The sequence below is a fragment of the Ammospiza nelsoni genome, chromosome 1 (assembly GCF_027579445.1).
Source record: "Ammospiza nelsoni isolate bAmmNel1 chromosome 1, bAmmNel1.pri, whole genome shotgun sequence".
NCBI classification, from domain to species: Eukaryota; Metazoa; Chordata; class Aves; order Passeriformes; family Passerellidae; genus Ammospiza; species Ammospiza nelsoni.
This window is the reverse complement of record NC_080633.1, coordinates 120,076,264-120,090,351: the sequence shown is the minus strand read 5'-3', so window position 1 is coordinate 120,090,351 and position 14,088 is coordinate 120,076,264. Positions and strand designations below refer to the sequence as shown.

Here is a 14,088-nt window from a genome sequence, read left to right as displayed (position 1 = left end):
GCTTGCTCCAGCTGCAAAATAAATGCATTAGCTTAACCTAGCAACCCTTGGTCAGATGTGGATTATGAGATGCTTTTCTCTTGCCCTTGAAATTTTTGCTGGAATAGATAGAGAACAGGTTTAGGAGCAACAAGCACTTCCCTCACAGCTAAACGTCCCCTGCTGCACCTGTGACTGCCAGGCACGCTGCTGACTCCCCAGGGAAGGAGTGCCAAATGTCCTCCTTCCCCTGGGTGCAGCCCTGCATGGATCCAAGAAACAGGAACCGCCAGTCTGTTAAAACCAGGGCTGATACTGACACAAAATTTTAGTCTGACATAGCTCAGCTGATGAGCACTGTTATTTCTCAAGCCATAGTAGCTCAATCACTTTCACAGGCAAGACCCCAGGAATTTCTTTATTCCCCCTACTGGGGTGCAATACAGGAATTAACTCTTCAATGAGAGAAGAGAGCATTAAATGAATTTTTATAGCCCCTGGGATCTCTCTGCCAAGAGGTTTAAAGACAGATGAAAGCATTTGAAGAAAGCCTAAATAAGAAGATTCAGAAGAAAGTCTTCTGAGCAGGATGCTGAAGGAGTATTTAATTTGGAAAAGCACTTCCAGCTTTCAGAACATGCTCCTAGGGCAGCAGCATTGCTCTGAAAGCACAGTGTAAAAAGAAGGTAATGATTCCTCTTCTCAAATACAGATACCCAGATACCCTCCCTGCAACACCTTTTAATCAGAACCACATGGTACCGCCTACCCCAAAAAACACAGGGGGGACAAAAGGCTGCAAGAGAGCTCCTCCCTTCCCTGCACCTCTCCCCCAAGATTTAAACAATTCAATTTGTGATGGAATAAGTCTCAGTAACACAGTGTGTAACATGCAGAGTTTAATTAGGCACTTAACATTTTTATTTACCTTATCTATATAAGCTGCTTTAGATGTAGAATTTGGAGGCAAGTTTGACTTGTCCAGGTAGAATGCCCTGAAAGAACAAACAGATAGAGTAAGGCAAAAACTAATTGTTTCAAGTCCTGAACAAAATTTCTACAAGGGACTATTCTTAGACAACATCCTAAGGTTGGAGGGTGTTTTACCTTATGGAAAGAGAGGGTCAAGGAGTAATACAATAATCAACAGGCACAATCACTCCTTCTTTTAAAATAATTAAATAAAAAGCAATAAAATAAAGACTGTTTTTTATTCTGGAGGCAAAACACTGTCCCTCTGCCGTTTGGCAGTACAGTGCAAAACTTTAACCTCTAGTTATAAGAACAAAGAAAAAAGGGACCTGAAAGTAATTTTCAACAAAGCTACCCATGGAAAAAAAGGTCTGTGCATCTGTATAGATTTTAAGAGTGACTTTGGGAAAACTGGTATAGAAACAGTGCCTGAGCTTCACATTCTACAACCTTTTTTTATATCTGCTGTCTATAAGTGCAGTAACATAAAAGCAGAATCCCCAACATGAAACACAGTACTGACAGAGGAAACATATACATGTTCATAATATAAAAAGAAACAAAAAAGCAGAAACCCTTCAGGGGACAAATATGCATTATACATGTCTTCTTCAACTCAGGAACCCTAGAGGAATTTTTGTTTTAACTTTCCAACTTATAAGCACATTAATTGCTCACCACAGAGATGCAATCATTAAGCATCTCATAGATAAATATCACACATATCTTTGTGATAAGATCACAGGTTTTAGTGCCTCTGCAGCAACCCTGAAATAAGTCTGTCACTGCCACAGCAGTGAAGTTGGACCAGATGATCTTTAAAGGTTGTCTAACCCAAACCATTCCATGTTTCTCTGATCACAAAACTCATTCTGCTGGTAGTAAAGCTCCTAAAATCTCCTGTGGCAGCTGAAAATAGAAATATTTGGTAGGCCTCCCTACCTACCAGTGAGAACCAGGCAGCAGCCACTAATGCAGAAACTCTGGGCAACATTTAAATGAAACAGAACAAGAGAAACCCAACTGAACTGTGGTACACATAGGGGAAAAAAAAAGAGATTCTCCGGTGACAGCCTCAAGGTATCACTGAGATCTATCTCCACTCTGTGTGCCCAAGGCACAGACCTGACTAAAGGCCACAAGTGAGCCACAACCCAGGCTGGAACTAAGGACTTTGGCAGCCAAATTTCAGTTGCTGTATAGTATAAAAAAAAAAAAAAAAAAAAAAAAAAACCAAAAAAAAGTCTTCTTGCATCCCAGCTCTCAAACAAGAGGATCAGCTGGATCCCCCAGTCATTAAAGCACTGATTCATGTAGTACACAAGGATAAAATTGCTCCCCCTCTTATTTTTTTATTTCATGTAGGAGAGAAGTTACATTGCTGCAAACTTGCTGGGCAGGGGTGCAGACTGCAGATCTGAATACCTGTTACTCTTCAATAATCTGGCATGATTTACTTGATTAAATAAACCCATCTTTTATTTGTTTGTTGTTTGTAGTTTTGAAAAAATATTCTCCCAAATTTAAGGTTTGAATTAATTCCCTCAGAAAGCACAGCAAAGATAATCTAGTGCTGTTATTCCATTAAGCCTGTTGCATGATCTGCAATGCACTCTGTGTCAAAGGAAGCTGGACACCATTGAAAGGAAAAGAGGTTTGTAGAGAAAATTACTCATAAATCACTTTGAGTGGCCACAGCACATAAAAGCTACCTCAGCAGCAGCAGACCAACCTTTTTTCTTTGTTAGCAAAGCTACAAAACAAAGCCTCATGCTGCTCTCCCCTGAACATTATCAGACTGAAAGCCTACACTGCCTTTTCCTGCCATACAATAGGAAAATCTGCTTCATTCAGAGGCTGTTCAGCAATCCCATCTCTTTGGACTGTTATTCCAGCAAATTCATCTGCATTAAATAAAACCAGAAACCAAATATGGAACAGTACACTAATTAATGGAGTACATGGAATATAATTAACTCAAGAGTATAAAATGAAGCAACACGGACACTGGAACAGAATATGTGGTTATAGGAATTACTCCATTAATTCAGGCAATTATTCACTAACCTAAAAAAACCCAAACAAAAAATCAACTTTACACAACATCCATTTAAAATATAAAAATATCCTGTTACAAGTGAAACTATTCCTTCCCCATCAGATAACACTCCCAGATGTTTCTCAAGTGCTTTATTTTTATTGCTTTTCATAAAAACTGTCTTCAGTATTTTACAGAACATGACAACCTGTGGACAGCATATAAATTTCCAAAGCACTTCGCTTAATTACTAAATGCTTGTTAAGGTCCTTTAATCATATTTTATGGGAAAAGTTAATGGCAATCTTGGCATGGTGCCCAATTTGGACAATATTTTCTAATCCATTTGAAATGAACCAGAATGAAATCATAGTTCTTTGTCTCAAAATGTGATGTTAGCTTTTAAAGCCTTGCAATTTCTCTAAGATCCAGCAGAAAAGCCTTCCTTAAAAAAAAAAGAAAAGGTAGATAATCCAATACACAATAAATCTACTGAGGATTATTGCTGTGTTCGACTTTTGTAAGATATCCCCTACACAGCAATGTCAAATAAGAGGGACAAGTATCTCAGGGAAAACTAACACCAGGATAAGGTAACAAACATCTTAGGGTTCAAAAAGTAAAATCTCTCACAAGACAAAGGCTTTCCCAAGATGTCTTCCCACAACCTGAGTACAAAGGAAATGCAGAAGCACTGATGTTTTCTTAGTGAAGCATTTTCAGGGTACCCTCCAAAGCTGACACGGACATGTATAAAGTCCTGAAAATTGAAATTTTGCAAATAGAAGCCTAAGAAGGTTTCAGACCTGTAGAGACACGCATTCCTGAGTAACTTGGAACAGAAAGATAATTCAAGCAAATCCAAGTGTTTAGTCTTATTCTAAATTTCTTGTGCCAGTAAGCCCACAGGGTTATCCTAGGTATTGCTAATCCTTTTTTTAAAAAGAAGGATAGTAAAAAATAATTGAAGAGGAGTAGGTAACTGGGTTATGGCATTAAATACCACCGAGTTTTTGGTTCTGCTCTAGAAAGGTTTTGCTTTGATGTTATAGCACAGAAGAATTTAGCATTTTATTTCCAGAACCTGTGTGGCAAACATACAAATTAGTTCCTACTGTCCTCAACAGAAACATGGAAATGTATCTCAATTCTACTAGATTTTTTTATCCCTCAGTCACAAGATATTAAAGACCATCTAGAAAAGCACAGTCAGCAATCTGAGAAAGGACACATCAGAACAGAGGTGTGGAGTAGGGAAGTGTGGGAATCCTTAATTATTTTCTTCAGCTCGAATTAAAAAGCACTGATTTATGACACAGATAAACAGTAACTCTGTATTTCTGCATCTATGTGCACACACACAAAATTGTTCTTAAAGAAATACAAAAGTATTTCTTTAATAACAATTCTGTATGTGTGCAAAAATACAAATACAAAAGTATTTCTTTAATAACAATTTAATAACAATGTTCTGCCATCTAGCTTTTAACTACACAGGTGAGAGTGTGTATAACATGCTTATGCATATATGTGTGTGTATATAAATTAATACATATACATTTGCAAATACATTTATATCATCTAATATATATGTAAAAATTCCATTTTTTCTGTAGTCAATGTGTCCATTTTCTGTTATAGCAAATTATTTCATGTATTCTTGCCGCTAAATGGCAAATCTCAATAATTGATAGATTACCAAGTAGAATTACCTTCCCAACCCATGCTAAGACTCAGCAATTTTAAACCACATCTCCTAGCATCTGTCAGCAATACAATCCTATGTACAGCATCACCAGCATCCTTAGTAGTTACAGAAAGTTTTAATTTTAACAACTGAAAAGCTTTATGACAGTACCATGACTTTAATTGACAAAGAGCATATACAGTAATACTTTGACCTCTCACAACTATTGTGAAAACTGAAGTACAGAACAGAAAACTTTAGTACCATGTGGCTTTAGTACCATGTAACTTGCATTTCATGAGTAAGCATGTCAGTAAGCCCTACCCCTTGGTAAGGTCCTAGCGCCCTTGTACTTGTCACTGGTGAGGCCACACCTCCAATCCTGTGCTCAGTTTTGGGGCCCTCACTATGAGGAAGACCCTGAGAGGCTGGACTGTGTCCAGAGAAGGGCAATGAAGATGGAGAAAAACCTGGAGCACAAGTCATACAAGGAGCAACTGAAAGGTGGGGTTGTTTAGCCTGAAGAAAAGGAGGCTCAGGGGAGACCTTATTGTTCTTCTTGTAGTGAGGTGGGATTGGCCTCTTCTCCCACACAGCAAGTGACAGAACAAGAGGAAATGGCCTCAATTTGTGCCAGGGGAGGATTAGATTGGTTATTAGGAAAAGCTGGGACAGATTGCCCAGGGACATGGTTGAGTCACTATCCCTGGAGGTACTCAAAAGATGTGTAGATATGGCACTCAAGGATGTGGTTTAGCAGTGGACTTGGCAGTGCTGGGTTAACAGTTGGACTCAAAGGTCTTTTCCAAACTTAAATAATTCTGTGATTCCTGGCACAACCCCATCACAAAGTGGCAAACCAGCTTTCCTCAGTCCCTACTGATGTCATGGTTTAGGAATTGTATTCTCCAGTTTAGCCTTCCCTCTGAAACCACTCCAAGCCATGCACCATCATTCGCTCCCCCTTCCCCTGCATCGGGCTGGAGAGGAGAATTGGAGTCACAAAAGGTAAAGATCACAGGCTGAGACAAGAACAATTTACTAGAAACAGCAGTGCGGCAAGAAAACAAACAGTAAGAGCAACAATATTAATAACAAAAGTGTACAAAAGAGTGATTCCCGCACAAAAATGGTCTCGGTGCAGCCCACAATCCAACCACAGCCATGCCCCCCCCTGCTCCCCCTGGCTCAGGACCAGCACCACATTTACTCCAGGAGAAGGAACCTCTTCTCCTTGAAGGAGACTCCCTTCCCCTGCCCCTGGCAATGATGGAAGGTGGCCTAGAACAATCTCCAGGTCCTAGCCATGTCCCTCCTGGCTGCTGCAGGAATTAACCCTGTCCTGGCTGGGAACAGGACAACTACTATTTCCCTCTACTGTGGGAAATAGTGCGAGCTTTGGTGAAGGGGATGCGACTGTATGGTGAGGCAAGAAATATACATAGAGAAGAGAAAAATTAATCAGGTTTAATAATGCATTTAAGTACTTACAAGTGGGGAGGGGTATAAAGAAAATTTCAAGAAATGAAACTTAAGGACTTCCTTGGCAAACATCTGCTTTAGTGGATTAGACTGGGAGTACAGCAGGGACACAAACTCTCAGCTCTTGAAAACCAAATTCCCAAGAAACTAGACACTTAAACTGAGGGGAGGAATCTCCATAATGCTCCTCATTTTCTTGCAAGACTGCAGCATCTGGCTAAACTACTGGTCTCCCAGCAATTTAAACTACCTTCAGCCTATGAGTAAGGTATGTTGAGCAACTGGCAGTAGAATGAGCACAAGTATCTGAGATAGAAACAGAGGAGGATGCTTGCAAAGCAACAGTCCTGCTATCAAAACAGGCCTTTCACAGCCCTGCTCTTAAACCTTTGTAAACACAACAGCAGGGGATTACATAAATGTAAGCATAGAAATGTGAAGACAGAAAGTCATGGATGACCAAAAAATGGGAAAAAAGGTCCAGTTTGCTCAATGTAACACTGCCCACTTTTCACCTGTTTTCCAGAATTTAGTCTCCAGTGTCTCTACCTACATCCAAGGGCACTTGAAACCATCCTATTTGTGATGTGAAATGGAAGTTCTTCGACCACAGACCAGTTACAGGTGCCCTCCTGCTTCTCCCATCAGTGACCAGGAGGGAAAGAAAAGGCTCCTGATCACTGCAGATCCACATTCTCTGTGCTTGCAGCAGTTAAGGAAAGCAGGATAAACCTGATGTCCACCTCGGTGAGCAAAGAGTCAGTATATATAATCTACCAAGACTCATAACTTTCAATTACAGAACACTATTGATAATAAATACTGATCCTATTCTGTCCAACGTCTAAAGAAACAATTAATTTACATTCAGAGAATGAGCACAGCATGGAAAAAGGAAAAAAAAAATCCCAAAGCTAAATTCAAGCCATCTGGCAATATCTTTTAGACCAGCTAGACAAATTTCATTTACTTTTCCCAGGATCTCTTTATTCTCTCTGGTCTTGCTTCACTTACATGCAATGAATATTAATTTCTGTTCTATCTAAAGTACTTCTTACTAAGTTAATCAGGAGAGAAACTTAGCTAGTATTTCTTTGTTATATCCTTCAGAGTGAATGCTTCATTTTCAATTAAAGACTGCATTTAGAGAGAGTTATGTCAAATTTCTAGACATTTGGAATCACATCTTAAAAATCTAAGAGCCATTAGATTTCCAATGTTTATAATCTTAGGAAATACATGATAAATTTGTAGTATTGCAGTCCTGCTTTACTGCTGGCTGCTGTTTTGAGTACAAAGCTGTGTATCAAATAGGTAGTATTGAAGGCCAGGAAGAAGTTTTTCTATGTCATTTAGAAATACATCACTGTAACAAAAAGAAAATATCACAGAATCGCTCTCTGACATCCGTAATTCTCCTCACATCACTCTTCTGAACTTGATGGCAATGACAGAAACTGTTAGTTGCTCATTAACATGTCACTCACTGAGCAGAACAGACATGAAGGAAGGACCCACCACAGGGTAAGAGTAGCACAAGGACAAGCAAGATAAGCTTCTTGACCACTTGAGCATTTGCTTTGGAAAAGCTTTCCACTGGAAACAGTAGGGCAAGGAGTCTACCATCCTTAAGGTGGATTTTAATGTATTTCCTACAGGAATTGATACACGATCTAGCGTTTTTGATAATGCAGGTATTGCCTAGAGGCTTCATCATTTTGTTTCAGAGACAAACAAGTTCTTTCTTTCACAGTAATTAACTACCTTTAAGTGGATACATCCTTTATGTCATTGTAACTCATTTACAGCAAAGCAACTATTAGAGAATTTTAGTTCAGCCTGAAGCCATGAGTGCCATCACATCTATTTTCTGCCTTGACTAAATTATACAGGATACAGAAAGCATCATCCTGCCAAGAAGCCTGCAGCTTGAGAGGCTGTTGTGCATTTATACATACGTGTATAAATAAAAAAGATGTTACATTCCTGAGATTTTGTTCCATGTTTGCAGATATTCTAGAGACAGAAATGGTTTCCTTTTCTTATCTTTCTGAAAATCAAAAGAAAGAAGAAACCCCAACAACATGAAAACCTCCTGAATTGTAATATTCCTGAATAAAGAATTCAATTAAATTTGCCATTGCTCTGTGGAGGATTACTTATGTCATAAAATAAATACAGGAGGCTTCAGACAGAAAAATTGTTTGAAGTTACATTGTAAACAAAACTCTTTAAAATGACAAATTTTACATTCAGTGTAATCAGATGTTCAATGTAATGAGGGTAGTTAGCTAAATCATTTGTCGTTAGATTCACTGATTATAATTGCTTCCTTAGCATAACAGACTTGCATTTACCTCCCAAAATGATATCCAAGAAAGCAGCAACATAGGGAGAAAAACCCAACAAAAAAAACCAAGAAAACTCAAACAAAATCCACTTTTTTTCCCCCCCTTTACTGCTTGCTTTAATTTTTCTTCTATTATGGCTGTACAACAGAGTACAGAAGTAGCTGCCAATAAGCCTGGACACAGCTGACTTCAAAGAATAGTTCCAAATCACACAGAATGGTAGGCAGGAAGGAAGGAACATTTTTTCCAGACTTTCTTTCTCTATTGATGCACAGGCGAGTTAATTACTATCCAGTGGTAATTAACACCCACACCAGTGGTGGGGATGTGCAGCAGCCCTCAGCTGTCTTTCCCACAGCATGATCCTATCTTTGGAGTAAAGAACTGGGTCATCACATAATCAGGGGTGTCACAAAGAAAGTGCCATGCTGAGGATAAGAGAAAATTAATGGAAAAGCAGAACTCTCCTGACCCCACCTTCATCTATCATTTTTCTCATTTCCTCTGTACATTCCCAATCCTGGCCACCATAACATCAGAAAACAAATTTTGAAGGGGTTTAGATATCTAAATGCAAGCATACATTTCTGAAGAAGCATTAAAATTGTTCATCTATCTAAAAACCATTACTTTCTCTAATTTCTTATTAGCTAAAAATGATCTGCATAGACAGTTTTGGAATCCAAGCACGTCTATTGATGTGCAGTTTTCAGCACCTATAGACCACTGTCAGCAATGAAAGCAAAGCACACTGCAGAGGCACAGAAGCTGGAAGGAGGCTTGGTACAGCCACAGCCCTGCACCCTGCTGAATGAACTGTGCCCTGAACATCCTCTCTGCCTTTGTGGTACACCCCCTCCGTGCACAGACGTATCCAGGAAAAAACCTCCTATGGCACAGATGTACTTGGACTTTTCTGATTAAGCAGCTAACCAGAAGCACCTGTAGAAAACTGCATTTTAATAGAATGTCATAGGAGGGACACCTTTTACCCAGAATGAGAATTCACACTACAAAAAAACCTAAAAAAACTATCACCACCAGCAAAAAAATGATTAATCTGATAAAATGTCAAACAGAGGTAGGAAGACCAAAAGAGCAAGTTTTTTTTTTTTTTTCCTACTGCACACTCAAATTCCCATTCTGGGCCAGCAAGTCCAAACCTATAGTAACTTGGACAAACATTACAGAAGTTTTCATTCTGACACTGAAAGTCCATTTTCAAAAATGGCTTACTTTTTGCAGGAAGCTAACCCCAAACCCTATTTCTCTAAGGATAAAAACTGCTCTCATATCCAATTAAATGTTTTACTTGCAAGTCATTGTTCAGTCCAAAGACTGTCTGAGCTATGGCCATGCAGCTAACCTGTCTGTCAGGGTCTGCCCCAGCTTCCAACAGGCTTGCATCACAACCAATCTGACCATCACAGCACAGACCATAAGATTTATTTCTATTCAATGCAGTACGAGCTAACATACTGAACCCTGCTGCAGGAAATAGACCTCTATCAGTTATGAAGACCATATTCAAAGGACAGAATGTATTTTAAACAAATAATGCTTAAATTGTAATTTTGAAGCATTACTGCTTTAAGTTTACCCTCATGTTTTTACAATTACATGGCTCAAGACTTGCAGGACAATATTTAAATCAACCAAGCAGTCTGAGTAAATATAGTGCATTTGTGAGATTTTGTCATTCCTACCAGCATTTGTAGTAGTTACAGATTTGAACACCATTGTGTCCTGCACTGTTGAAGCAAAATAATGTCTGGTATCTGTAACAGCAAAAGGATTGATTCAGGGTGAAAAAAGCCTGTTCGAAAGTCAAGGAGTACCAAAGGAGGAAGATGGGGACAAGTAGAAGGAGGAAGGAGAACACAGAAAGGTCTCATTTAACACTGACCTCCATAGTGATCAGATACACAGGTACTTTTTAGTCTGCTGCTAAATTAGAAGACAACTGCTGAGCTATCAAACACCTAGTAATAAAGATCTTGAAAATCTCTGCTGACCTAATTACTTTCACTTGGATGTACTGAATGTTCCTGATTAGCAAACAATTTGATCAGGTTCAAGTTACATTGCTGGCAACTACTAGCACCAGCCAAGTTCTCAAACAGAATTTGAACATAACTTTATTTTCCTTACCAGTGTCACAGAAAGAGAATTGGTGAACTATAAATATAAGTGCAATTTGAAAAAAAAAATCCAGGATGATTAAGAATAATTGTGGGTTAGATGCTGAAAATGTCTCAGCAGAGTGAAATCTCATAAACTAGATATTGGTTGTTTTGTTGATTTTCTTTAAATAACATTTTTGTTTCAATAAAGCACTTCCCACATACTGCTGGCATAGAGGATGTTGCCTCAGGAATTGCAGGAGAACTCAAGCTTGTCTTAGAACAAAAGTTCCCATATTTTACTAATAAGATTCAAATAGCTAGGGTTAATTCCATTCCAGAAGATAGAGGAACATTTCCTCCATTCCACATAAGCACGAAATTCTATAACCAATTTTCAACTGTCTTTCATGCATTCTCATAAAAATGATGATCTTATCAATGACTATTTCATAGCTGAGGTAGTATTTGAAAAAGCCCCAAAGCAAGCACCATGAAAGACAGAAGTTTTTTTAATGATGTTCAAATCAGTGTCAAGGAGGACAAGTTTGCACCTGGATTTACTGCATCAGTTCTGATACTGTAGAAAAGCTGGTCAGAGTTCCAGAGTTATGAATGACCTCTGCAATAAAAGCAAAGGTTCAGCTTCTTGACTTAATGGCTATCCATCCTTCCTGAAATCCACTAAAAATTCCCTAATATATCTTTTGATTCATTCAAATAAATAACCTGTATATTAATCCTTTTAAAGCACATATCAGTATGAAATCAATTACCCAAATAAAATAAATAAATAACCTGTATATTAATCCTTTTAAAGCACATATCAGTATGAAATCAATTACCCAAAAATATTCTATGTACTAAAAGTTTAAGAAGACTTTACTACAAGAAATTAAGAGGTAGCTGAGCAAAAATGCTATTCATTTTTTAATTTACTCTCCTGCTTGTGTACATACCAAGCTAGGCCAAAATCTCTGTTTGCAGCTGGGACCACACACAACCAAGGGGTCTCTTTTATTTCAAATATTATTGGAACATTATTAACTCAATGCATCAGGAGTAAGAGAAGTTGAAATTGTTTCCTGAGTTCTCATCAAGGGATGCCTGGGCTGCAGTGTCACTGCCAAACATTGCTTTCTTTCCCACTAGTCCCACACTTTTTCTTCTCCCACACTTTTTCCATTGCCATTGCTCCCACTTGCTTTTGGCTGCTGTAGTGATGGAGAGATTAAAAAATGGTCATCAGATGGTCATCAAACAAGCAAGCAGAACATTCCTTTTCTATGGAGAAAGAACAGCTTTGGGGTTCTGTCTTAGATGACTTATTTTATTATTGATTAAGAGGTGGTGCATGGAGCATTTCTTCCACGTGAAGTATTATTGCACTTGAGTATATTTCTAGGGAATATTTAATTTCCTTTTTTTGTTTTTCTTCAGAGCAATTATCCAAATGTTAATATCTTTTGCTGCTGTTGTTACTTCATTAGATTCTCCTGGCCAAACACCTACACAGGCTAGCAAATAGCAGAACAAGAATGAAGCATCTGCTTTTCTGTTTTTCCTCTTCACATTTTGTCAGTTATTTCCTGAAGCTGTTTGTGCTGCACTTAAGAAATGGGTAGAGTTCACCAGAAAGCAAACAAATCAATTACTGAATGTTCTAGTCAGACATTAGAGAACTGAAAAAAACATAAATTCTTTTCCTGTTCTTCTGCCTGGGCAGAGATACCCATGGTAATTCTTGTTAATGATAAGTTTTTCATGGTAACTTCTTATGAAACTAGGCCTTGAAGCTTAGCAACTCATCAGAGCTGTGAGTCACAGCACTGTAAAGAGGAATGTACCTCATTATAGCCACAGCATGAATGAAGGACACAACTCATGAGGTAAGCAAGGTCAAGGAACATTAGAGCATAGAGTCAGGAAGAATCTTCATGGGAGGTTAAATTGGTCCTATTCATAGAAAAAAAACAACACAAAACATCTTGCCTTGTCTAACTGATAGACTCCCTTTCCAAAACTAGCTGATTTCATCTAGGCCAAATACTGGCATGACCAAAGTTTCTGTAAAACTGATTTATACCATAAACCTATTTTTTTCCCAATAGGAAGTGTGAATACAAGAAGATGGAAAACAGACTAAAGGAATACATTTATCATTGACATACAAATGCAGACAGAGATGTCACACAGAAAAATCAAATATACCATACCTACTGAATGAAATTGGCTTTAAAATCCCTTTTGCTATAGCAATACTTAGATTAAAACAGAATCTAGAAATCCCACTGCTTTAATAACAAATAAGTTAAATGATTTTGCAAGGTCCATGAAGAAAACCCTCCAGAGAGAACCAACAGGTAAAGGAATTGCAAAGAGATCCTCATTTATCTCCTTCACCCTTCTCCATTGTCCTTGAGCTTTTTTTAACTCCTGTTCTCAGCTGCCTTTATAAAATGCCTAATCGTCCTGGTGAAATGACTTTTCCATCCGATTCAAGAATTTTAGAAGTGAATAGATGTGGTTTTACCACAGCCCTTTGCACTCTTCAACTCACGTGGCAAGTAAGAACACTCAAACAGGTGTTTTGCACAGACACAGCGAGACACAAGAGTCATCTATGCACCCATTTTCCTTACTTTACCTCATAACTAACAGATTATTTTGTGCAATAGAAATTCTGCCTTAATGAAACTCCTTAATGAAATATGTACCAAAACACACAGCTGCATAATTTCTACATACACTGGCAAGTATGCACTCTGTAAGCCATAGCCATTGCTGATGCAGGCATCCAAATATGTCTGTATTCCCATTAGTATGGTGTGGTGTGGGGAGAAAGAGCAGGAAAAGAACATTATTTTTCAAGTCCTAGTCTGTAGAAATTAGGTAAATACAGTCTATAAAATCAGATCATAATGTGTAGTAATTCTGATACTCCACTTGTGATCAAGTAGACATTTCCTTCTCTACATGCATTATTACAACAACCTGGAGGCAATTACAGCTAAAAATTTTAGGATAAAAAAATTTTTATAAAAGTAACTAAACAGTACAGAAATCAAAAAAGTCAGAATCATGAATCTTGGATCTTACTCAATTGTGAACCCAAAGCCAATCACCCTACAACAGATTTCAGTTTAAAGCAGTGTCACAGAAACTGAGTTGAAAAACAGAACTCTGTAAGCTAATTCCAGGAACGTTGGTTTATTACCCACCGTAGCTTCTGGTTATACTGCTTGACTTTTTCTAGTGAGGCAGCATTAATCTGAGCTTGAAATTCTTCCACTGAAACACTGTCCCTGTAATAGTATCCTTCCATGCTCTCCAATGCTGTGAAAAGAGAAAGGAGAGCGGAAAAGAGAGAGATCAGTATTAAATATTTAATAATTGCCTTCTTTGTAGTTTTGTTCACACAAAAGTGAATTACTTTTTAACCCTGAGGCTGTGACC

The 14,088-nt window shown here is 38.2% G+C and overlaps 1 protein-coding gene across 2 annotated transcripts in view; it reads right to left on the bottom strand.

The window, feature by feature from the left end:
- The window catches only part of PREX2 (phosphatidylinositol-3,4,5-trisphosphate dependent Rac exchange factor 2), a 171,511-nt gene that overhangs the window by 31,519 nt on the left and 125,904 nt on the right, over positions 1-14,088 (bottom strand). For both annotated transcript variants that reach the window (XM_059490731.1, XM_059490739.1), the window contains 2 exons: positions 13,854-13,968; positions 908-974 (listed from right to left, as the gene is read on the bottom strand). In XM_059490731.1, coding sequence (XP_059346714.1) covers positions 908-974; positions 13,854-13,968 — 182 coding nt within the window. The remainder of the gene's footprint in view (positions 1-907; positions 975-13,853; positions 13,969-14,088) is intronic.